Source organism: Anguilla rostrata, chromosome 18, assembly GCF_018555375.3.
Source record: "Anguilla rostrata isolate EN2019 chromosome 18, ASM1855537v3, whole genome shotgun sequence".
Lineage (NCBI taxonomy): Eukaryota > Metazoa > Chordata > Actinopteri > Anguilliformes > Anguillidae > Anguilla > Anguilla rostrata.
The window spans coordinates 26,312,562-26,336,774 of NC_057950.1; the positions used below are offsets into that span (position 1 = coordinate 26,312,562).

General features: G+C 48.3%; 1 protein-coding gene across 2 annotated transcripts in view; it reads left to right on the forward strand.

The window, feature by feature from the left end:
- Window positions 1–24,213, forward strand: part of LOC135245348 (striatin-like) — a 46,319-nt gene that overhangs the window by 4,617 nt on the left and 17,489 nt on the right. For both annotated transcript variants that reach the window (XM_064318387.1, XM_064318388.1), the window contains exons 2-4: window positions 20,247–20,350; window positions 22,628–22,701; window positions 23,143–23,227. In XM_064318387.1, coding sequence (XP_064174457.1) covers window positions 20,247–20,350; window positions 22,628–22,701; window positions 23,143–23,227 — 263 coding nt within the window. The remainder of the gene's footprint in view (window positions 1–20,246; window positions 20,351–22,627; window positions 22,702–23,142; window positions 23,228–24,213) is intronic.

Sequence of the window (24,213 nt, forward strand, 5' to 3'; positions counted from 1 at the left end):
TTTTAGCAGATACAGTGCCCAGGGGCATGTGTTGTTGGTCATATCTTTTGTCCACCTGTAGGTGGTGCCTAAGTGAAAGTATTGATTGTTTATGGACTAAGGATGTGCAAAATTGCTGAACGGTAACGCGGTGCAAGAAAAATAGGTTCACATGCTTAGATGACAAGGTTCAGGAGGGTGTATTTTTGTTCAAAATTTGCTCCATTTCATTATGTTTTCACTTGAGAGCTGATGAAGGAACATATTTCTCATGATCATATCACGACTTCGCTCAATTGCCAAAACCCACACCAGATCAGCACCAGCACTTTCAAACACGAGCCTACGACAATCGCCGTGAGAAATGGATATGTAATGGTTTTGCATTGCTTTAGTGATTTTGGCTCTTTTAAAAAGAAAGTGTTTAAGCGTTTAGATGTCATTCCTAAATGTTTAGACGTCACGCCGTTACGAACCCGGTGGCGCGCAGGGGGCCCGTCAGAAGCGGCAGCGCCTCACAGTCGGGGGTCTCGGTAAGTGGTAGGCGGCTGCCCGTGTGCCGTGGGTCGCAAACAAACCGAAGAAAGTTCTGGGCCTCGAGAGCCCACTGAGTCACTCGGCAGTAATGGCAGCCCCCCCTCCCCCCCTCCCCCACAGTCTCTTTCATAGCACTTCAGACCGCATTGATTTTCCCGTCCGGGTTTTTATTTATGCTCTGATGTGTACAGGTTCAGAACTAACGCTGCGGCACGCTTGGGAGAAGAGTGCAGTGACTGTCCAGCGTGGGCGCGGGCCAGATTCCGATTTCACGGTAGCTACACCAAGGGGTCCCAAACCACAAACTGCACACAGTGGAGAGAGACTGCATTTATTCTCTCGTTTACAAGTGTGACTATCCTGTGAACTCGATAATTCTCTGTAAGTTGTATTTAAAATGTACATTTTAATTATTTAATACACAGGAATCATGTGTGCGATGGCTTTAAGCCTCTGTGAGCTCTCCATGAACTAGCCAGCGAACTTTCTAGTAATCGCATTACCTTTCTGTGATGTCACCCTGCCTTCAAAGTGCCTCCCACAGTCGTTGCCTTTTGATGTTCCTTTTTAGGACGTTACCTTCGGAGTCAGCTGACTTTGTTGGCAGCGAGGCAGCGTTTGGGATGCACCCGTAACGTTCACTAATGTTCCTACTGTTCTGTAGGTTATTTGAAACTAACGTACATTTTTTTAAATTGGAAAAAGATATTAGTAAGATATTTTGTACCAGGTTATTTTATAATCGAGACATTTTAGAGATGCTGTGAAACTGTGGTGTATTTGGCTGAGGTTATCGTACTGTCAGAATCTCACACTGGTCCGTGCCCAGTCAAGTGCCAGCATGTCTTATTTAAAGAAAGCCCTTCTGTTCCTTAGCATTTGATTTGTGGGCTGACAGGGATATCCTGCTATCTAGAGAGGCGGCAGAATGTTGAACCCAGCCCAGCCCTCTGCGTTCGCAGGCTGGTAGCGAGCGGACCCACCTGTGACTGTGACGGATTAGCCACGGTAATGGGACGGGCTGGGGGGGTCCTGTCCTCCGCTTCGGGGGACAGGGTCAGCTTTGTTTCGCGTTCTCTTAGGTCGGATTCGCCGACCTAAGTTCCCCCCCCCCTCGTCCCGCCGCTAATTAAACCGGTTTCCGGGGGCTAATTCGAGACGGCGGACCACGCGAAACATGCGCCCGGGACGAGGCGAGCCCTTTCGCGCCGGGTTCGTACCCTTTCCCCGGGCTGGAAAGTGCACCGCCGACGCGTTCCAGGAACACTTGGAGTCTCGCCGCTAATTAGCCCGAGAGGGTGCGAGATTTCTTTGAGCCCGAAATAGAGGGCAAACGCCATTTGGTCGCTTTGTTTCGCTTTGTAGGCTGAATCCTCCTGCTGCAGAAAGTGTCCGAAGGACGCAGAGAACCGCTGCCCTGCTTTCCTGTTTACACTCATTTAGCGTTGTAATTTTAATTTTTTTTTAAATTGGAGATGAATCGCAGTACCATTCTGTGTCTGAGTTGGATCTCTTTCTTTGATAGCAATATGGTATGCTTCTCCCATCTGATTTCCCCACACTTTCTTACTGTACATTAGTTATTAATCAAGCTCTTGCTGTTGATTTCTAGTTATCTGGTATGGAGGATTACAAAATGGATAATTGCACAGATTACATTCTCTACATACAATCCATTTAGGCCTATATGGAAGCAATGCAGGTCAAGTGTTCTGCTCAATGGTACAGTGGCAGCCCTCTACCTGGGAATCGAACCAACAACCTTAGTTGAACTCGATAATTTGCTGTAGTTGTATTTAAAATACACATTTTAATGATTTGATACACTGGAATAAGTGTATGTAATGTTTTTAAGCCCGGTGAGCTTTCCATAGACTAGCCAGCTAACTTTCTAGTAATCGCATTACTTTTCTGTGATGTCATCCTGCCTTCAAAGTGCTTCCCACAGTCGTTGCCTTTTGAGTTCACTTGTTAAGGCCTTACCTTCGGAGTCAGCTGACTTTGTTGGCAGCGGGGCAGCTGCCTTCCATTTGCGACGCACCCATAACGTTCACTAATGTTCAGATATTTTGTACCCGGTGATTTTATAATCGAGACATTTTAGACGCACGCAACACTGTGATGCTGTGAAACTGTGGTATTTTTGGCTGAGGTTATCTTACCGTCAGAATTTCACACTGGTCCGTGCCTAGTCAAGTGCCAGCATGTCTTATTTAAAGAAAGCAAGTTGAAAGCCCGGTTCACTAGCCCCTATGCTACACTGCTACATCATGCTGTAGCAAAGCACTGTGGGCTTGCTGATTTCTCTAAGAGCCCCATCCAGATTAATTTGGGGGGCTTGTCCTCCCAGCATATATAAGGCAAGGCAACAGATTTGTCAATTAACAATGTAAAATGGAATTAAATTACCAGAGCGCACGTGTCTATATGAATATGTGTTACACTGGGATTCCCATAGCTGTTTGGTTGAGCCCAGTGCATTGTGGGTCCCGGGATGTGTTCATAACGATGTGTTCTGCCTCACTTTCTCAGGCACCGCACAGGAAGTTGCTCATGCGCGTTCAGGGGGGAGGGGGCGGGGGTCTTCCTCTGTGCGTTGCCGTCTCCCTCAGGTGCTGACTGCGGTTTCACGGTGCGCGCCAGGTCACCCCCCCCCCCCGCCCACCCTCCCCCGCGCGGCGAGCCGGTTAGACCTGTGCCGCTGCGTTTCTGCCGTCGAAGGCGCCGCCGCGCTTTGAGAGCTTTTCCCTGTGTTCGCCTGTGTCTGCGATTAGCTGTGCTGTGCCGTGCGCCGGGATTGGCGCTAATCTGGTATTTGGAGCCCCTCTGGTCTGGGGAGACCTCTCCGAACGTGGGCTTAAAATTCCAAACTCCAGCCACGCTCAATCCCCCCACCCCCCTCACCCCTTAGTGAACTGTCTTATGTAACGATTTCGCCCTCAGAGTGGCCGATCAGCAAGCAGGGCACAGACAAACTACTGAGACCCTGTGCACCGTTTCTGCTATAGTCCCCTACCCACAAAACTACTCCCCCAGACAAGACACCCCCCCCCCCCCCCCGTGCTCTACCTATCCTCGGGGACTCGCTACCACCATGTCATTTCCTCTTCTTACTTTCTGTTTCCTTCCCCTTTTCGGGTTTGGTGCCCTCAGCCGAGCCTGGTTACCATTGAGAGCCGCACAGAGCTCTCCTCGGGCAGGTCTTGCTCCTCGGTCACCGACCGGAGTAACTGGTCTCCCTGTGAAGCTAAATTGGCAGAAGCTTCCGGTTTGTTGCTCACAGTGGCCTTTAGATCCGTTTCCTGGAAGGCCTGCGGTGAACCCCGGCCATAGGTCCAGCCCTCTCTCGGGACACGCCCTTCTTCCTGTCTGCTTTTTATCGGGGTAGAGCAGTCGCGGTCCCATAGTCCCCCACCCCCACCCCCGGCCCTCCGAACTCACACACATCCAGATCCTGATACTCAGCAGCTAGCTCTGGGCTCCACAGCGGTGCGGAAACCTATCGCTCTCTGCCAGACCAGCGTCATGGAGACAGCCGAGCAGAGGGCCTTTCGGTTGCAGGCAGGCTGTGGGTGCTTGTGTGTGTGGTGTGGCATAGAGGTGAGGTAAGCGATCGTTTTTTGTGTTGCAGGGATGTTTTATTGAGTCGGAACAACTTGACTAATAAATGGGCTCTTCTGAATCCAGGAAGTACCATAAACACCCTGCCACACACACACACACACACACACACACTCTCTCCACCCTCCCCGTGCCTCGCACACCTACACACACAGACACCCTTTGTCAGTTAATAGAAAGGTTAATCCACAGCTGAATCAGTAATGTTGGGGGCTCAGGTTGGCTGTGAAATGTCTGAATGAGCTCACAGGCTCACACAGCAGGAGTGGCGAGTAATTCATCATCAGATCCCCAAGGAATGTGTGCATTACCTCTCCTTATTTATCGCAGTCAGTCGCTCTCCCTCTCTCTGCTTTTCTCCCTCTCTGCTTTTCTCTCTATCTTTGCTTTCTCCCTCTCTCTGCTTTCTCCCTCTCTCTGCTTTCTCCCTCTCTCTGCTTTTCTCCCTCTCTCTGCTTTCTCTCTCTCTCTGCTTTTCTCCCTCTCTCTGCTTTCTCTCTCTCTCTGCTTTTCTCCCTCTCTCTGCTTTTCTCTCTCTCTTTGCTTTCTCCCTCTCTCTGCTTTCTCTCTATCTTTGCTTTCTCCCTCTCTCTGCTTTCTCCCTCTCTCTGCTTGCTCTCTATCTTTGCTTTCTCCCTCTCTCTGCTTTCTCCCTCTCTCTGCCTTTCTCCCTCTCTCTGCTTTTCGTCGTGACGCCGCACGCGACTGCAGCTGTTCTCTCTCTCATAACGCACGCCTTCGTGCCTGTGGTTTGGGGGCAGGGCCGTTCCTTGTTTAACGGGGAAGTGACGTGTTGCCGTTGCGTCTGAAACCTGTTGCCACTTGAAATTAACAGGCGGCAGTCGATGACAGGGGTGTTTTGTTTTTACCCTCACGCTAATTTTTGGTTGTTCATGGGAAACTGGAGATTCACACAGATTTTTGGGGACCAGCCCTGTGTGTTTGTGTAATATCTGAAGCCCTGACTCAGTTTTGGTCACCGTGACACGTGACGGGGTGTTCTCACAAACCCATGTCCGCCTGAAGCCTGTGTGTGCTGAACCAGGGCCGCCATGTTGCTGTGTGTGCACATTATTACAGGAATTTAAGTGTTCATTGCGTGGGCTGCGCTCTCAGGAGAGCAGGCCTGATGTTATTTGGTGACGTGGCATGTCTTTGTGTGCGTAATGGGCACTCTTACCGTCAAAGCTTGTAGCCTTCAGGCCATTTGTGTAGCCTAGTTGTGTATATATAGCCTACACAGTGTGCTCACACACCGCAGAATCACGCTGCCACGTTCTACCTGATGGCCATAATCTCTGCAGGCCGATACAGTTTATGTAGCCTATGCTGGAACAGGAGTATATTGTAATGTTGGTCAGATGTGTTTATGTACACTGGAACAGGAGTATATTGTAATGTTGGTCAGATGTGTTTATGTACACTGGAACAGGAGTATATTGTAATGTTGGTCAGATGTGTTTATGTACACTGGAACAGGGGTGTATTTAATGTTGGTCAGATGTGTTTATGTTCACTGGAACAGGAGTATATTGTAATGTTGGTCAGATGTGTTTATGTACACTGGAACAGGAGTATATTGTAATGTTGGTCAGATGTGTTTATGTACACTGGAACAGGAGTATATTGTAATGTTGGTCAGATGTGTTTATGTACACTGGAACAGGAGTATATTGTAATGTTGGTCAGATGTGTTTATGTAGGCTGGAACAGGGGTGTATTGTAATGTTGGTCAGATGTGTTTATGTACGCTGGAACAGGAGTATATAGTAATGTTGGTCAGATGTGTTTATGTACGCTGGGACAGGAGTATATTGTAATGTTGGTCAGATGTGTTTATGTACACTGGAACAGGAGTATATTGTAATGTTGGTCAGATGTGTTTATGTACACTGGAACAGGAGTATATTGTAATGTTGGTCAGATGTGTTTATGTACACTGGAACAGGAGTATATTGTAATGTTGGTCAGATGTGTTTATGTACACTGGAACAGGAGTATATTGTAATGTTGGTCAGATGTGTTTATGTACACTGGAACAGGAGTATATTGTAATGTTGGTCAGATGTGTTTATGTACACTGGAACAGGAGTATATTGTAATGTTGGTCAGATGTGTTTATGTACACTGGAACAGGAGTATACGTTCAAGTATGAGGCTGACTAAACCAGGATCAAAGTTTTTCCATTGCTGTAATATTACGAATGAAGAGTTTTGCCATGTTGTAAAAAATGAGAAAAAAAGAATGCATTCAGGTTGGTAATTTTGTTGTTTGTGATTTGTGTGTTATTTTATTGAAGTGGGACATTTTGAATTATCTATTGCATCCTCCACAATTTAAAAGCAGAGTAGCAAATTAATCTATTTTATTTAACCAGTAATAACAAGTTGTTAAGTGTTTGAGGAGTTCTACATTCGTTAGTAATGAGGCTTGGACTTGATTGTATAGTGAAAGAGGTTGGCTATAAAGCAGCGGTAATCAACCCTGCTCCTGCAGATCTACCATCCTGTAGGTTTTCACGCCAACCCTAACAAAGCCACACCTCATTTAACGGCTGGAGATCTGCATTGAACTGCTAATTAGTAGAAGCAGGTCTGCCAAATTTTGCTTGAAGTGAGAACTTACAAAATGGTAGGTCTCCAGGAACAGGGTTGGGAACCACTGCTATAGAAGCGTACTGGCAAAGTACAGCACTTTCACTGTGAAAGTTCGCCGTTCATTCATTCATTCTTTTTGTCTGAGTGGTTTTCAGCAGTATTTCTTTTACGTGAATCCTTTTCCTTTCGCTGAACTTGTTGGGACACTCCAGTCAGTCTTATACTGCTGTTCACCAACCAGCCAGCTTAAGCTTTTAGAATTTTGGAGTCAGTACTGGTTGCTGACATTAGCCTGTACTTCCCGTTGTACGTACACTGATGGTTGTAGGACTAATGGTGCTGCGGATAGCTGCACTCCAGTTCTGTCTTGGTCAGTACCGTATGTGTCTGGTTGTTTCGCTGGCTAGCGGTTCTGTGTGTTAGCCGAGGGGCGGTCTTGGGGCCAGTTGATGCCCGCTGTCCTTGGTGCTGAAGCTGCAGTGGTCATTCAGGCCCCCTGGGCCTCCATTCATGGTAAAAATATATGCTTGGCTCCATCATCTGCTTCCAGGGCTGCTGCTCTGTCAATATGAGTATGTCAGGCCTCAGTCACCAACAACCAAAGTATAACATTTTAACAGACAAAATGAAATTTTAATTTAAAATGATTTAAAAATGAAATGGCTTCCTGAATAGTAAATTGGGTAGGGAAAGTAAATTAGGTATGGCTCTACTTCTAAATGAAGCTAGGAACATGGCTTGTTTAAACAGTTTCAGATGGCCCATTCCAAAATGCAAATAAAATGAAAGATCCAAAAAGGTTTGTTGTAAATTTAATAAAGGATTGCAAGCAATATCATGCACTACAGCTTATTAAGTACAAATGTGGACCAACAGTGTTTCCCACAGGTTGAGAATTTATTTGTGGTGGTCGACTGTGTGTGTTTGGGGGAGGGGTTGGGGGGATGGTTGCACTTCAGAAGATTGATTGTACTATAACTACTGACAGGTTATCGAATTCTGCTTCCGTGCCCGAATTCACATTTTGTGTTAGGGGACTTTATTCCTTTTGTTTTTTGGTACTTTAAAAATATTTTTTTAATTGTTTTTTAGTTTGGCTGTCTCTCCAGATGAAAATAAAATCTGTGTGGCACTTTTTGCGCCAAGTTGTACTGGCGATACAGAGAATGAGCAGTATGAGAAAGCAACCGACAGACCAAAACCATTTTTGCAGTAATGGTCTCAGTTACAGACAAGCCTTTATGCTGTCAGAATGATTTGCAGGATAATTTAATCACATACAAATTCTAAACGTAAGTTCAGGGCTTGAAAAGTCAATGATCTTTATCCTTTTTGGACAACACAACGCATTTCATCAATTTCAATTAAAGTAGCTAGTGACTGTGAACTTCACCACTTTTTCTATACTGTGACAGTAATGTTATGTTAGCATATCTGTGGTGCAGTTTCTCCCTCCCCCTACCCTAGTCTTCTTTTTTAAAGAAATAAGCAACTTAATACCAAAAAAAAATCTTCTTGGGCAGGGGGAAACCTACATGGGCGGGCGGGGCTGCCCCAAATAGAGTCATCTTATGGGAAATGCTGGGCTAGCCTATGTAGACCAAGTAGGCCTGTGTATATTTCATCACACAAAGAAAAAAGGCAAATCGTAAGGATATTTCTGTCACAAATGTTTGTGCAGGGAAAAAAAAAAACTGTCAGCTGTCTGTTTTCAGAACCTTCCGGCATCGATCAAGCCCCGCTGAAAACCTGAGACTGCCAAATGTGGAAAGGCCGTTCTCAAAACCGACCCAGGCTAGCGCTAAGGGCCGGACCTTCGAGCAGCCAGTTGGTCCCCACTGGTTCCGGCAGATTGAGGTTAAACAAATAAAAATAAATAAACTCTAAAATTAGTTAGAGGCGTTCCCGGTGCGGCGTGGTACGGCGTCGTGCGTCATGGCGATTAGCCGCGCACCGCGGGCCTGGTTTGCCCCGCGTGGCTAACGGCACATCTGTAGCGAGACGACAATAGCGGCTTTGTGCTCGCGACCAGGAAATAGCCTTTGAGGTTCGGTTCAGCCGATGACGACAGCTCATTCAGCGTGACGAGGCCCTTCGGACTGCGCCGATCTTCACAGGCCGAGCCTTTTCTCTCTCTGCTCCGGGGTAAGCGTCCCGTGGTTTAATGGCTTTTTCTGAAGCCGCTTCCCACCGCAGTGTCAACAGCACGGTTGCCGTGAGCCCTCTGAAACCACGGGCTCTGACAAATCCGGAGTTCCAGAGATGATGAAACTATGGTCTCCCTGGAATCCTCGGGTTAAGTTACATTACATTACATTACAGGCATTTAGCAGACGCTCTTATCCAGAGCGACTTACACAACTTTTACATAGCACTTTACATTGTATCCATTTATACAGCTGGATATACACTGAAGCAATGCAGGTTAAGTACCTTGCTCAAGGGTACAACGGCAGTGTCCTTACCCGGGAATCGAACCTGCGACCTTTCGGTTACAAGCGCAGTTCCTTACCCACTGTGCCACACTCCGTCCTATTAATCATCCATCACAGTAATCCAGTCACGTGGCTATAAAGGTGATGTTCTGTGAGTGTAGTGAAATAACTAGAAGGTGTTCATGTGATATGGAAGCGCATTAAGCGTTTAGGTACGCTCAGCTATGCGATTCACGGACGGTCTTGGCTCTGTAGCAATGTAACAGCAAAAGTAAAAGTATTTGGAAAGTATGAAAGCATCTACATCATCTGAACCGTGTGTGGGTGACTGTGAGAGTGTGTGAGCACACGTCTGCTGAGTTGGATGGGAAATTGCGTGTAAATTGGCGTAACGTTTCAGTATCTTGGCCAGGCAGATTTTCAGGAGGGTGGCAGTGGGAAATATCTCTGCGACTGAAATTGAGGTGACAAGGGACCGATTTGGTTCCCTGCTAATCTGCAGTGGATAATAATGTTTTGCGTGCAGAACAGAACAGCTCAGAGGAGTGCAGTGGAAACCGATATGCCTAAGAAGCCTATTTTCTGCATCAGACGCTCCTCCCAGCATGGGCCAGCTCGCAGGGGTTTATTTTGGGAAGCTGGGAATCGGGTTCTCTGGTTCTGGAGCTTCCGATGGAGACTGGAGTGTGGATTAGCCCTCATGAGAGGAGAGAGAGAGGCTTTTAAAAAAAAAAAAAAGATTCAGTGGACATCCATTCTGCAATTGGCTGGGTGCGATGTGCAGCAATGCCACCTCTGGTTTCTTGGTTGGGTGGGGTGTGTGTGCGTGAGCATGTGTGTGCGTGCGTTTGTGCATTTTGGTGGGGGGGGGGGGTCTTTGTTTTCTCGATCAGGCGACGACCCCCCCGAGCAGAACCTCAGCTCCTCCCGGCTCCTCCTCAGTGATTCTGCGTGTTGCGTGTCGGTGAGTCACCGGAAGCGCCGGAGGAAGCGCCGGAGGCTCTGAGCGTTCGCTCACCCGGCTCTTCTGGTTCTGGAGAGCTGTTGCTAAGGGAAACGTAACTGTAGTTTACACGCGAATCCTGCTTAAATCTCAGGGAGCCTATTAGTGATGAACAGGCAGTTGTGCCTTTAAACATCACCGCAACGCAACGACAGAGGCGCTTAACGGTCCAGGAACCTGGATTCAGATCGTCGTTACGTTCCCCAGTAGTGACTATTGATTTTCTCCTTAATATTTGTTTCAAGTTTTTGACGCAATTATAGCCATTAAATTGTAATGAACACCATTAGATTATCACGACCTGTACAGCAGATAAGGACAGGGTGGGTGTAGTGTATATCCTCCACTTATTAATATTCATATCCATAAGACACCTCATATGTTATCCATTTATCATTGCTAGGTTAGAGCAGTTTGTCCAGTTCAGTAACATTAGACTACCCAACAACACGATATAAAACAACATTTACCATAGTGTAGTTAAACCTGCAGATCATTCAGTATGTAATAATGTTGTAACACTGAGCTACTGTTCACTGACATTAGACTCAAACTCTGGACATTACACCCGAATAAAGGAAGGCTTTGATTCCACAAGTAGAAAGGATTTCACCAGTCGTAGCGTTTTAGTGACGTATATTGTACCCAGTTAACCTCGTCCACTGAAAACCTGGCGTTTAGCCAAGTGAGAAAGCAAGCCAAACTCAGCACAGGCTTCTGTTTGTTTATTTATTTATTTTCATATTTTATCATTTTGCTGTAGTACTAATGGTATCTACCAGTCAGAAATCTCTCTCTCTCTCTCTCTCTCTCTCTCTCTCTCTCTCTCTCTCTCTCTCTGCGTTAATCCTTACCCGATGCCAGCCTTTGTCGGGTCTGTGAAGCGTAGCAGCTGCCCTTGTGATTCTGCGCATTGATTTTGCTGAAGGAGATTGAGCTGGGGATCCCAGCAGCGCTCTGCACGTGCTCTGTGAAGCGGTGCTCTCAGCTGACCTGGGACTGTGATCTAAACGGTGCTTCCCCCCCCCCTTGCTCATAACGAGCTGGCGGTAATGGGCACGTCCCCCCGGGGGGATACCCGCGGTTGCGGAAGACGAATGGGGTGAACACGTTTAGCAGTGAAACGCTGATTAAGACCTAGCGGGATTCGGCTGGCTTGCAACGGGCCGCCATTTTTTTTCTTTAGCCATAACAGCTAATGTGCTGTACCTAAGGTGTGCTCTACTGTAACTAATTTCCGGCAAGCAAAATGATATCGTGCAGGCAAAATCGAGCTGGAAGTTGCTTTGGGTGATATTTTATGCTCTCCCAGTTGGGAACGTTTCGGATTGTGGGGTATCGCCCCCCCCCTCCCCACTCCCTCCCCATCTAATTACAAGCCTGACCCCTCTGGTTGATGGGATATCGCTGGTCTGGCTAAGCTAGCTGTGTAGTTGAGTGTGGATTAGAGTAGACATGGAATAGAGTGTTTTATAGGGAGAAGGTTTGACTTCATAGGAAAAGGTGGAACGGTTGCCTTCCTGACAAGCTGCAACCTGTCCCGTGTGCTGTTTTGCAACTTCAGTATTTCCAGCATGTGTGAACAACAAGAGGTATGTCAGTCTGAACATGAATTCTATTTATTTTGTTTTTCTGCGAAACTGGCCTAAATTTAAAATAAACAGACCACTAATACCGGATTTGTGGAGCACCATTTATTCTGAATATCAATAGGCCTGCATTTTAGTGAGTGTCAATTTAATAATTCATCACATTTACAAAACAAGTTTCCTCTCTATTACCAAATCCTAATAATAAATGAAACATTAGCCTAAATCCTGATAAAATCCTGAAAGGTCTTATGGATATTGTTGTTTTGCCTCTGGTGTTCCCTGGCTGGTGTGTAAAGGCTGAATCTCTGATTTTGGGTTATGGGGGCAGTGGGGTTTTATAAGGCTTAAGGGAGAAAGGATTTAGATGGGAATCCTGTGGTGCAAAATCTGCCTTTATTTATCTGTTTATGTGGAGGTTGGACACACAGCCCCACAGTGAATGTGGCCATTTTCTCTCTGCTAACACAGTTAAAAAGCGCATGTGGCCGACCTCCACAGAAATGGAGTTTTTTTAATCAGCCTGTGCCGAGCCCTTCCTTTTATGTATTTATCTGACCCGGCAGTGCAGGGGTTAACAGACGTCCAGTGCAGTGCAGGGGTTAACAGACGTTCAGCGCAGTGCAGGGGTTAACAGACGTTCAGTGCAGTGCAGGGGTTAACAGACGTCCAGTGCAGTGCAGGGGTTAACAGACGTTCAGTGCAGTGCAGGGGTTAACAGACGTCAGCGCAGTGCAGGGGTTAACAGACGTCCAGTGCAGTGCAGGGGTTAACAGACGTTCAGTGCAGTGCAGGGGTTAACAGACGTTCAGTGCAGTGCAGGGGTTAACAGACGTCCAGTGCAGTGCAGGGGTTAACAGACGTTCAGTGCAGTGCAGGGGTTAACAGACGTTCAGCGCAGTGCAGGGGTTAACAGACGTTCAGTGCAGTGCAGGGGTTAACAGACGTCCAGTGCAGTGCAGGGTTAACAGACGTTCAGTGCAGTGCAGGGGTTAACAGACGTTCAGTGCAGTGCAGGGGTTAACAGACGTTCAGTGCAGTGCAGGGTTAACAGACGTCCAGTGAAGTGCAGGGTTAACAGACGTTCAGTGCAGTGCAGGGTTAACAGACGTCCAGTGCAGTGCAGGGTTAACAGACGTCCAGTGCAGTGCAGGGGTTAACAGACGTCCAGTGCAGCGCAGGGGTTAACAGACGTCCAGTGCAGTGCAGGGGTTAACAGACGCTCAGTCCAGTGCAGGGGTTAACCAACGCCCAGTGCAGTGCAGGGGTTAACAGACTGTCCAGTGCACTGCGGGGTTAACAGACGTGCCAGTGCAGTGCAGTGCAGGGCTTAACAGACGTCCAGTGCAGGGCAGGGTTAACAGACGTCCAGTGCACTGCAGGGGTTAACAGACGTTCAGTGCAGTGCAGGGGTTAACAGACGTTCAGTGCAGTGCAGTGCAGGGGTTAACAGACGTCCAGTGCAGTGCAGGGGTTAACAGACGTCCAGTGCAGTGCAGGGGTTAACAGACGTCCAGTGCAGTGCAGGGGTTAACAGACGTCCAGTGCAGTGCAGGGGTTAACAGACGTTCAGTGCAGTGCAGGCTAGGAGAAGCGGACCAAACCGGAGCAGAAACGCTGCTGTGTCGATCCCTTGTGCTTTTAGCCGGCTGTTACGGGGGGCGTGAGCGGAGTCCTCCAGCACAGACTCGGAGCCAGCGACAGGGCTGTGGACCCCCACGTGGGGGGGGGGTGGGGGGGGGGAGAGTAGGTTAGCCACAGGGCACTCCGCCGCTCAGAAACGGCAGCCCATCAGACCGGCTGGGACGTCCGGTGCCGTTGGCGCTCAGAGTTTTCGGTGTTTCTGCACCGCCCCGGCGACAGGCCTCCCCAGCAGGGCGGCGCTGCCAGGGCTGGGTTCCGGCTTCCTCTGGCCCGGCCCGGCCCCATGCTGGTGAAGGGAGGTATGTGTCACCCAGTTAGCAATAAGCTCCTCAGTATTTTTACAGTGCAGTGGGCTCGCTCTACAGCAAAGGAGGGGGCAGTGCGGGTGGGGGAAGAGGGAGCAGACGGTCTAAATATATTCATCACCACCTCCCTCAGAGGCAGTTCTTAAACCCTGCCAGGGTTTTCCTGTCTGAAAATCGAGGCAAGGGTGGCATCTCAACCAAAATGGTGCAGGCGGTTAACCCTCAACCGCTATTCCACGGGCAAATGTGTTGTCTGAGACTCATCTGATCCATACAAGCAGACATTCTGATGTAATTATTGCATCCGCTTCCACCGAAGTGCTCATTACCCTACATTATGGTATTTAGTTGCGTGCCCAGATCAACACAACTTCTTCTGCACAGCCTTTTAAGCAGCAGGATTTATTTCCGGCCATTTGAATCTGCGACTTCATGGTCTGAAGTCCAAATGCTTTCCAACAAAGGGAGCTTCACAGCGTATATGAACTTGTCAGGATGCTGGATGAGTACGACCATAAGTAAGATGAGGGCATTGGAGATGCAGCGGTTGGACCAGACTACATCTGTTTGAGAAGATCCACAGTGTCTGCACTATGGGTGAAAAGGTGGGCACAGGTAAAGAATGTCTTACTGTGCCTTGTTACCGTGCACATGTTGTTACCATGGATACTGGGATGGCAGTTGTTGGCATCGGCCACTGTCTCTTGTTACCGTGCACAGGTTGTTACCATGAATACTGGGATGGCGGTTGTTAGTGCAGGTCACTGCACCTTGTTCCAGTGCACAGGTTGTTACCATGGATACCTGAAGGGAAGTTCCTCTGTTACAGTGCACAGGTGGAATGTGCTGTGTCTGGGATCTGTGGTCCCTGCATGCTCTACCTCGTGTTTATAGACCGTGAAATAATAACAAACCGGTTGGGGGGTGGTGCATTCGTTATCGTTTTGGCCCGATTTACACTGCAAATGCATTGTGCTGAACTCCTGCCAGATAGGCCTACCGCTTTTATCCGTTTCTCACTCTGTTCCGCCTGTGAATCCACTCAGGTTTCATCAGTCTGATCTCAACCGTGTTTGAGCATGGCAGTTCAGTCAATAGCAAATCGCTCAAATGTTTATTGGATTACTCAAAATTGAGTTGGGCTCATAGAAATCATGCGATTCATATCATTTTCGTCCCAGGCCTTGAAATATAACTTTATGATTTTGAGTTCATATTGGATTGTTGGCTCTTTTAGCTCCTGGCATTTCTCCTGCATTGATCTTTGAATGCTCTTGATATGAGAGTGGTTGAGTGAAATGGCTTCCTGAAGCAAACTCGTTGTTGGAGAGGCAGCCTTAGCGCTGACTCTCCTGTAGTAAGCGGAGCTGGGTGTTCAGCACTTGGCACTGGCCAAGCTTCTGGAACGTTCTCTCAAACCACAGGAAGTCAGGCTGCTGTACCAGGTGCGCAAACGAATCGGCCAGACGAATCCAAAACACCCCGGTGAAAGACGAATATCGTTGAAAACGTTCATACAGTGCATTAGTGTGTTTGTCGCGTGGCCTGTGAGAGAGAGGGGGTGGGGGGGATCTGATTGGAGGCTCTTGTGCATTGTCAGAAGCTGATTGGCTGCTGTGGAAAAGTAAGTGCACAGGCATAGAGCCTATTCCCTTGGTAGGCTGTTGCTGAAAGATGCCGTGTCCATGCTGAGGTTTTATTCATGAGGAGTTTTTCCTCTGAGCACTTCCTGGACCAAACTGGCAGAGCTCAGCTTGTGACTCCCTCCCAGTCATTCTGCCATCACCTCTCTCAGATGGTCTCACCTTCACTCACAACACTGGGGCTGGCCTGTCATTGCAGCGCAGGGGAAACTGGGTCGTTGGTGGATCTCTGGTTTCTGTCGCTAGGCGCCCCCGGTGGAGAAGCGCGGTCTAGCAGCGAACGCAAAAATAGCCGTCTCTCCGAAATTCCTGGGAAAACCCAAACATGACCGCATGGCGTCATGGAGCAGATAAACCCTCGCGTTCCCCTGTGTCTGGGGCACTCCAGCTTCTCAGCACTCTGTTGCAATTCAGTCTGGGTCTCTCATGTATGCACCAGAAAAGAAAGTGGACGGAGGATAAACTGGATGTAATCTAGGGTCCTGCCCGGCCTGCTTGCAGTAGAATGCGGTAGCAGGGGAACTCTGGGTCTGTTACTGCCGTTTCCCCTCATGGTTGTGTGGAATGGCCCCTGGCCATCTTCCCTCTCCCCGCTTGGTCACTGTCGTTTAGTATCTAGACCAAACCTGCAGCTCTGCCGGTCTGGTATGTTACGTGACTCATTAGTATAATCGTGTGCCCATAATTGGGGAAAAGCACAGAGAGAGAGAGAGAGCGGATTTCTTTGTAGGATCTGCGGGCTCGTGCGTGGGCGGCATCGAGTGCGAGGATGGACCGCAACGCGAGAGCCGAGCCGCGCGCTGACGCGACGCCGGGCGGAATCGAAATGCCGGGGAGGGAGCGTGATGATTCCCGGGAATGCCGGGAATGTCGGCTTGCAGACTCTGAACAGGGGCAGAGGCATGAAGGCACAATGCGCTCTTATGTCCCGACCAGCAGGGAAATAAACTGAGCCAAACTAAAGAGAGTGGGTCACTTTCCTCTCCAGGGTAAGCTTCTAATGCACTGGTCAGCCAGTGTAAGATAGTAATGCACTGATCGGCTAGGGTAAGATCCTCACACATTGATCAGCCAGGGTAAGATAGTAATGCACTGATCAGCTAGGGTAAGATCCTCACACATTGATCAGCCAGTGTAAGATAGTAATGCACTGATCAGCTAGGGTAAGATCCTCACACATTGATCAGCCAGGGTAAGATAGTAATGCACTGATCAGCACTGATCAGCTAGGGTAAGATCCTCACACATTGATCAGCCAGGGTAAGATAGTAATGCACTGATCAGCACTGATCAGCTAGGGTAAGATCCTCACACATTGATCAGCCAGGGTAAGATAGTAATGCACTGATCAGCACTGATCAGCTAGGGTAAGATCCTCACACATTGATCAGCCGGGGTAAGCTCATCACACACTGATTGTAACATACTGGTCAGCCCTGACTGTGTCATCTTTTTTTATAAAAAAGCATAGTATAGCCTTCAGAAACACGTAGCTTTGTGAAGGCATTTCTGTGTGTCGCAAACAAGTAACTTCTGCACAATTAAGAGTGTATGTCGCAATACTACGATGCAAGCAACTAGATGTAGATTTATTAATGCATCTTGTGGTAACACCACAAGCATGCAACTTTTTTTCCATTTGGAATCTCACAAATCTGCACAAACAAGGAGGAGACACTGCAAGCTGCAAGCCCAAACACTGATTACAAACACAACTGTCAGTGCCTCAAACACAGCTTTAAGGTATTTGGGCGGCCGTGTGGTTAAAGCTGGCCGCATTTCTAGCATGCAGGGGCGATTGTCAGTGGGCCCGGGCTTTCATAGCAGGAATGCAGAATTGGTGGAATTCTTGTTTTTGGAGACTGGCAGCTTTCCTCCAGATTCCTGTGGGATGCCCCCCCCCCCCCGTCTCTGCTGGGCTCGTTTGCGTCGAGCCGACCGGTGAAAAAAACTCAGAACATGCCTGTGGTTCTCACCGAATCTCCTGCTGGATGGGCGGGGGCGGGGAAGGGGGCGGGAAAGGGGAAGGGGAAGGGGATAAATCCTCCTGTTAGGTGTTCTGGCTCGTCCCTGTGGGGTATGGGCCAGGAGGGTGGGGATGGGGGGCGGTGTTGCATATCCAAATTGAGCAGAGGTGCTCACGTTTTATGGCTTTTCTTTTCCATGGAAGGCAGCCGGCGATTGGGGAGTTGTTTTGTCCTGCCGCAGTAATCCTGGCATGCCCCTGTTCCCAGAGCTGCCTGCGCGAAACGCTTATTCAGAAACCAGCAGCGCCTCGTCCGCTCCGGGGCTGTCCCGTTACCAAGGGCGCACGCTAGCGCCCGTCTGTCTGTTAGCCCTGCACCCCAGACTTATCAAACTAATCTAATGGTCTTCAATCGAGACATTGATAAGTAGAAATCAACTGTCTTAGTTCTGGGCCAAAAGAAACTTGCACCCCCACCATCCCCCAGCCACTCACCTCCTTCAGTCCTCCCCCCCCCCCCCCCCTTACAACCCCACCGAAAATAAAATCCTCCCTAAATAGCTGTCTGTCCTTCAAATATGAAAAGCGCGATGACAAATATTCTACTTGTTTTAGCTGGCTTAATAAAGATACATGTGAACTGTACGGTTGTTTTAAATTTATTATCTAGAATGTTTTTTTTTTGGAGATAGCAAAGCTAACGGCCCATTAGCCTACGATACGATGGATCATATGGCTGCTGTGATGCACTGCAGTAGTTAACTGACTGCACTATAATGACCGAGCGCAGTCGTTTTACAAGGTAACTAAGAAGAGCTGGCGCCTGTAGTCGATAAGCAGATCCGAGCCAACAGCACATTCCTGCGTGGTTTGGTGACCTCACTCACAGCTTCTTTTATTGTGTGGTTTTCTCATACTTCAGGAAGGTCTTTGACCAGGCCAGACTTTAGGGCATTTTTAAAATTCTCTCTCTCTGTGACATAGGCATTTACATGTCTGGTAGCTTAAGAATTGAAGCACAGAATGAACTTCCGGACTTTTCTGTATAGTATGCCGGGAAGTGTTGCGATAAGGGAAGTGATATTGTAAAGCAACTGCAGTCACCTGTTCAAATCAGTCTTTTGTTTATTTAAGCCCAGCTTCAGTAAATAAACAGAAGAAACGATAACACTGAGACTAAGATTTGTGCATACTGGACGTAATGGTACATTATTAATAATGAAAAGCATAACACAGGGAAAAGTGATTTTTGTTATCAGGAAGAAACGATTGGTCAAGTAATGGTCCACTGACGTAGGTGTTCTGAATAGAGAAAATATTTAATTTCAGCCATTGAGAACAATGATTCAAGATACATTTTACAGTGAATTTCAGGACATGAGTTATTATTATTATTATAATAGACTAACACATCGCAGAAAAATCACATGACTGAAGAGTACCAGACTCCCCAGGCACACAGCTGCAGCTGACCGTGTCCTGTTGCATAAGGTCTGTCCCAGTTTGTCAGCTGCACTGCTGCAGGTGCAGAGGCACTCCCATTAGAGGAGGTTATCAGGGCTGAGTGCTCTTTCTGAGTGACTGCACTTCAGCCTTGTTTTTAGCCCGACGCTCTCGGCCAATCAGAGTGCAGGCTGGAGCTATGTGCCAAGGAGCTGTGATGTGCCAGCCCATTGTCTTTCTGCGGTGAGTCATGCTGTCAATTGTGGTGTGCGTGTGTGCGTGCGTGCGTGTATGTGCGTCAATGTAGCAGAACATGATTTGGGCATTTCTGTAAGAAAATCCATCCATTTTTCCGTCTCTGCTTGCTTTATTTATTTATTAACTTTTAACTTAAGCTGGTCACACACTATTTTGTACTTTTTTCATAGGTCCACCTTCCATGCAGTCTAAAGCTTTATTGACACATTATCCTCCAGAGAGAGGTCTTTTGAACGCTTCTCTCCTTCTACGATTTGTCAAATATGCAGCGTTGAGCACAATGCAGAAATAAACTGCACGCAGCCAGAAAGAGAGAGAGATACAGATACTTTATGCGACTTTTTTTATGTCTTTATGCCTCAAAGCCATTTCATATCCGTGTTGCCGTGTCAGTGTTGCCCTGGAAACCTCCCACTTCTTGCAACTGCTTTGGCAATTCAGTGCACTTCACCCGCATCTGTGTGAGTCCAGGTGCCCTGAGTTGGCCCCAGCTGACATTCCTTCTGTTATAACACTCCAGAGAGCGGCAGCGCCCCCTGCTGTCAGCTCGGTCGTTTGAGGAATACCTGAAGGTGGAGATTGGAGATGGTGGTCTGTAGGTCTGTGTGCCATAAAGATGGGTACCAGGTGGAGGGGTCAGGGATAAGGGGGGGGGGTTCCAGTGCTCCCCCTGCTGGTGATTACCCTGCGCTGCAGCCCCTGTTTCCGCCGGTGCGGACGGTACGGCAGAAGAAGTCTGCCTCGTAGCTCAGCTCAGCTGCAGTCACGCACTGCAACAGTCCATCCCATAATGCTGCGGCATTTCCAGGAAATGAGTTGAGATTGCTTATAGCCTGAGAGAGGAAATGTGGCCTTTTCCTGAGGTTTAACCTGCTACGGGAAGCACTGCCTTAAGGGCATTATGGAAAGGAGTTCCTGAGATGTCATTTTGTCTCGCGTTGCTTTGTGTTTTTTGGTAGTGGGCTAACAGATAAATGGAAAACAGCTGATCTTCATGATACCAGCCATTCATTTTTTTTTTAATGTTGTGTGAAAATGAATTAACCAAATAAAAATAAGAACTAGTTCAGCGTGGGCTGTTTCGTCCCTTCAGGAAGATGGCTTGGACTCAGCTCTTCCTTCCTGGACTGAGGGGACCGTGAGCGCGCTGGCGGGTGTCTGGGAGCAGATGGCGGGTTGAGCGTAGCGGTTTTGCGATAACGGCCGACTCTCTCTGTCTCCACAGGCGCAGATCGCCTTCTTGCAGGGGGAACGCAGGGGCCAGGAGAACCTGAAGAAGGACCTTGTGAGGAGGATCAAGATGCTGGAGTATGCCCTCAAACAGGAGAGGTAAGTCTTGTACCAGGAAGTAACTTTGCATCAATCGGGGAGGCATTTTGGGAAATGTAGTACTTTGACAAGCTTTCTCAGACAATGTACATGAAGATGTTTTTTTTTCTCCCTTTACTACAAATCTTTGATCTTTCAGATGTCAGTTCCATGATAAAGATATACTTCAGCAAAACATGTTAAGGAATTCATTAATTATTCAGATTCACAGATTTAAAATCCAGCCTTACAAATACAAACTGCCAAGCCTGTCATTTTGCTGCTTATTGGCTGCTGGGAGGAAGTCCAGTTTAAAGTTATAATTGTTGCTGTAGGGTTAGGGTTGCTGATGGTTAGCAGTAGGCCCTGTGGTGTGCTGTAGGGTTAGGGTAAGGGTTGCTGATGGTTAGCAGTAGGCCCTGTGGTTGTGTAGGGTTAGGCTGGTTGTTGCTGATGGTGAGCAGTAGGCCCTGTGGTGTGCTGTAGGGTTAGGGTTGTTGTTGCTAATGGAGAGCAGTAGGCTCTGTGGTGAGCTGTAGGGTTAGGGTTGTTGTTGCTGATGGTGAGCAGTAGGCCCTGTGGTGAGCTATAGGGTTAAGCTTGTTGTTGCTGATGGTGAGCAGTAGGCCCTGTGGTGAGCTGTAGGGTTAGGGTTGCTGATGGTGAGCAGTAGGCCCTGTGGTGAGCTGTAGGCCCTATGGTGAGCAGTAGGCCCTGTGGTGAGCTGTAGGTTAGCATAGCGCAGTGGCTCTCCCAGCCCATCTGCTCTGTGCTTGTAAAGTGATACCGGTGACGCTGCACTTTTCCCTTGGAGTGGGGGGGGGGCGGTTAAAAAGCTGCCCCTGGATCTCCAAGCTGCGGGGGAACTTGGCGCAGTCAAAAAACGGCAAGGTCACCCTTCTATTTCCAGCGGAGGTGTGCAATTATTTATACCGCAGTTTCGGGGCTTTGGGTTGGGTTTCAGTGGGAACTGTAATGCTCAAGCCTCTTTCACACTTGGGAGGGAGTGAGGGGGCATGATGACATCACTGACGGCCGGGGGGAAGGGAGTGGAAGGGAGTGGAACCTCCTCAGTGCAGCGGGAACAGGCTAGCAATAAGCAGAACCGTGACACCAGGTCAGTGTACACAGAAGCACTGATTCACACGCTCTTATTCTGAATGAGATTCCACGTAGGTGGACAGAGTTCCTGTTTGAAAGAAAGAAAAATAAGGGGGGGGGGGGTGAGTTAGAACACAGCATGATGCTGCCTGCAGAGTTGTTTCCTCTGACCTGGCGATCACCGCCTCTGCTGTGCCAGAATAAGGGATGGGGGGGGGGAGAGAAGGAGGAGAAAGAGGAGGAGTGGATAAGAGGAGAGCAGGATGCCGGGATGAGAGGCCTAATCGTTATTCTGACTGCGGTCCTCCTCTCTCTCTCTCCGCTCCCTCCGCCCCCGCGCTGTTGGAACGCTCCCAGCTTCCGGCCTCTAGCCGTGTCCGTGTGTTGCCGTGGTGACCGGGGGACAGAGACCGCCTTGAGTGAAACGCCATTAGCTGCGAGTGATGTCACGTGCTAACGGCTAACGGGCTGTTGAAACGCTCCCAGCTTCCGGTCTCTAGCCGTGCCCGTGTGCTGCCGTGGTGACCGGGGCTTTGAACTGCGGGACAGAGACCGCCTTGAGTGAAACGCCATTCACTGCGAGTGATGTCACGTGCTAACGGCTAACGGGCTATGAAGGGCTCCCCTGCTTTCCTGTGTGAGGAGCTGACCGTTCGGTAGCGTTGCTGTGGCGTCGCCAAAGTGCTGCCTGCAGTCGTCTAACGTACGGCGCGTTGGCCATGTGTGTGAGGATGAGGATGGCTCCGAGTGTAAAAACGCAGCCATGGAGCGATGCAGTACCGAGCGCTTAATATTCTGGAGGGGGGGGGCGATTTTGAATTTATGACCAGAAAATCGGCGCGAACACATTGATTTTATGACCGTGTGTAAACCACTTTCTCCCATTTCCTTCAGCTCTTATTATGACGTCATCAACAGGCCATTCGTCACCAATGGATAAGGGAAATGGTTTTTTTCCCCCTCCCCCTACACAAGCTTGTACGTGGTCACGCTCTTCTGGAGATCTGCTGATGTCTTTGTTTGCCTTGCTGCTTGACCTTTACTGTCATTTCGCAGATGCTGCTAAGAGACTCAGCAGCTGAGATTGTAACCGTGTTAAAGAGGTGTAAAGTTCTCTGTGTGTGAGAATCTCACCATTAACTCTCCCTCTCCCTTTCTCTCTCTCCACACCCCCCTCTCTCCCTCTCTCTCTTGCAGAGCAAAGTACCATAAATTACGATACGGCACGGAGCTGAATCAGGGGGAGGTGAAGCCTCCCAGCTATGACTCGGGTAAGTTCGCTCGACCTCCCCTACCCACAGCTGACATTTGCCGACTGGGCGTGACAGGGCCAGGGAAAGCCAGTCTCACAGCGTCGTATACCTCCATCTGCATGAATCATTTACCGCACGGCTGGGAAGCTATAGGGCAGTGATGGGGAAAAATAAAGCTTTGCAACAAGGAACCCCGTATGTATGTCTGTGCATCTCCTCAATATATAATCAGTTAGATTTACTCCTGCACATGCTCTTAATCTAGGTGGCCTGGATTACCTGCAGTAATCTGTTTAAATAAGTCATTAAGATTCATCAGAACCTTTTTTTAGAAAATGCTTTTATAAACATCTTTATTGGGAATTACAGCTTCTATTTGGAAAAAAGTCATGTAATAAATGTGATGTAGTGTGTAAATGAATGATTTCCTGTTCCTTATTGTCCCTTCCTTCCTGTCAGACGATGTGAACGAGAATGAGAAGGAGGGTCCGAGCCTGCAGAACCACCAGTTGCCCTGGAAACGGGGGCGACAGCTCCTCCGACAGTGAGTACTGCCGACTCCGCCCCCTATGTAGGAAAGAAAACTGTGCTAAGCCATAAAGTCATCGAATTTGGGGAGCTCAACATGGGGACTCTGGGGTTGGAATCGGTCACAAAGATATGGCCGTACTAGTCGATGCCAATGCCAACCTGTTTGACATGATTGCAGAAATACGCACTCCAACCAAGTCTCCACATTCATGGAAAAGCAGAAATCAACTAGTGACAAGAAATACAGTTCAAATAAAGGGAATTGCCTGATATGCATAGTGAATGCCTGCAATATACATACATAGATACACTCTCAGAAAATAGCCTATGCATACACATGCATAAACACACGTGCAGTCACACACACACACACACACACACATACTGACACACCATTTGTTGACCCCCCCCAATATATGCACAAAAAAATACACTGTAAAAAGTATACATCACACGCCACACACATACGCTTACACATATGTACAGACACACACACACACACACACACACATATACACACACACATACACACTCACACACAAACATTCATCAGGACTGCTCTACATATCTGTACTGTAACAGACAAACATGGCCGCATTTCGACGCATGGTATTTTGGCTGCAGGGAATCTGTTCTGCCCTCTGCTACGCTGTTGTTTTTTTATACCAGATGTGATGATTCAGGATTCAGGCCACTGGATTACAGGGCCAGGGGAATGAATTGAGAAAGATGGAAAAGGGTGCCCTCCTGTGGTCAACAGTGTAATTGCAGTAATCCTTTGATTTGAAGCACTTTTTATATCAGCTTTATATTGCTAAAAGCCTCCCCCTGCAGGCCCCAGTGTCTGTAAGCAAGGTTATCTTATGTTCTCTCACTGCCTGTCCTGAGGCTGCGCTGCGTAAAACGCGCCTTCTGGGTTTTAGCGCTGAAGAACATGCTTACAGATATTCTGCATGTGGTATTTTTTGTTTGTTTTGTCACTGTTTGTACTTGAATGTT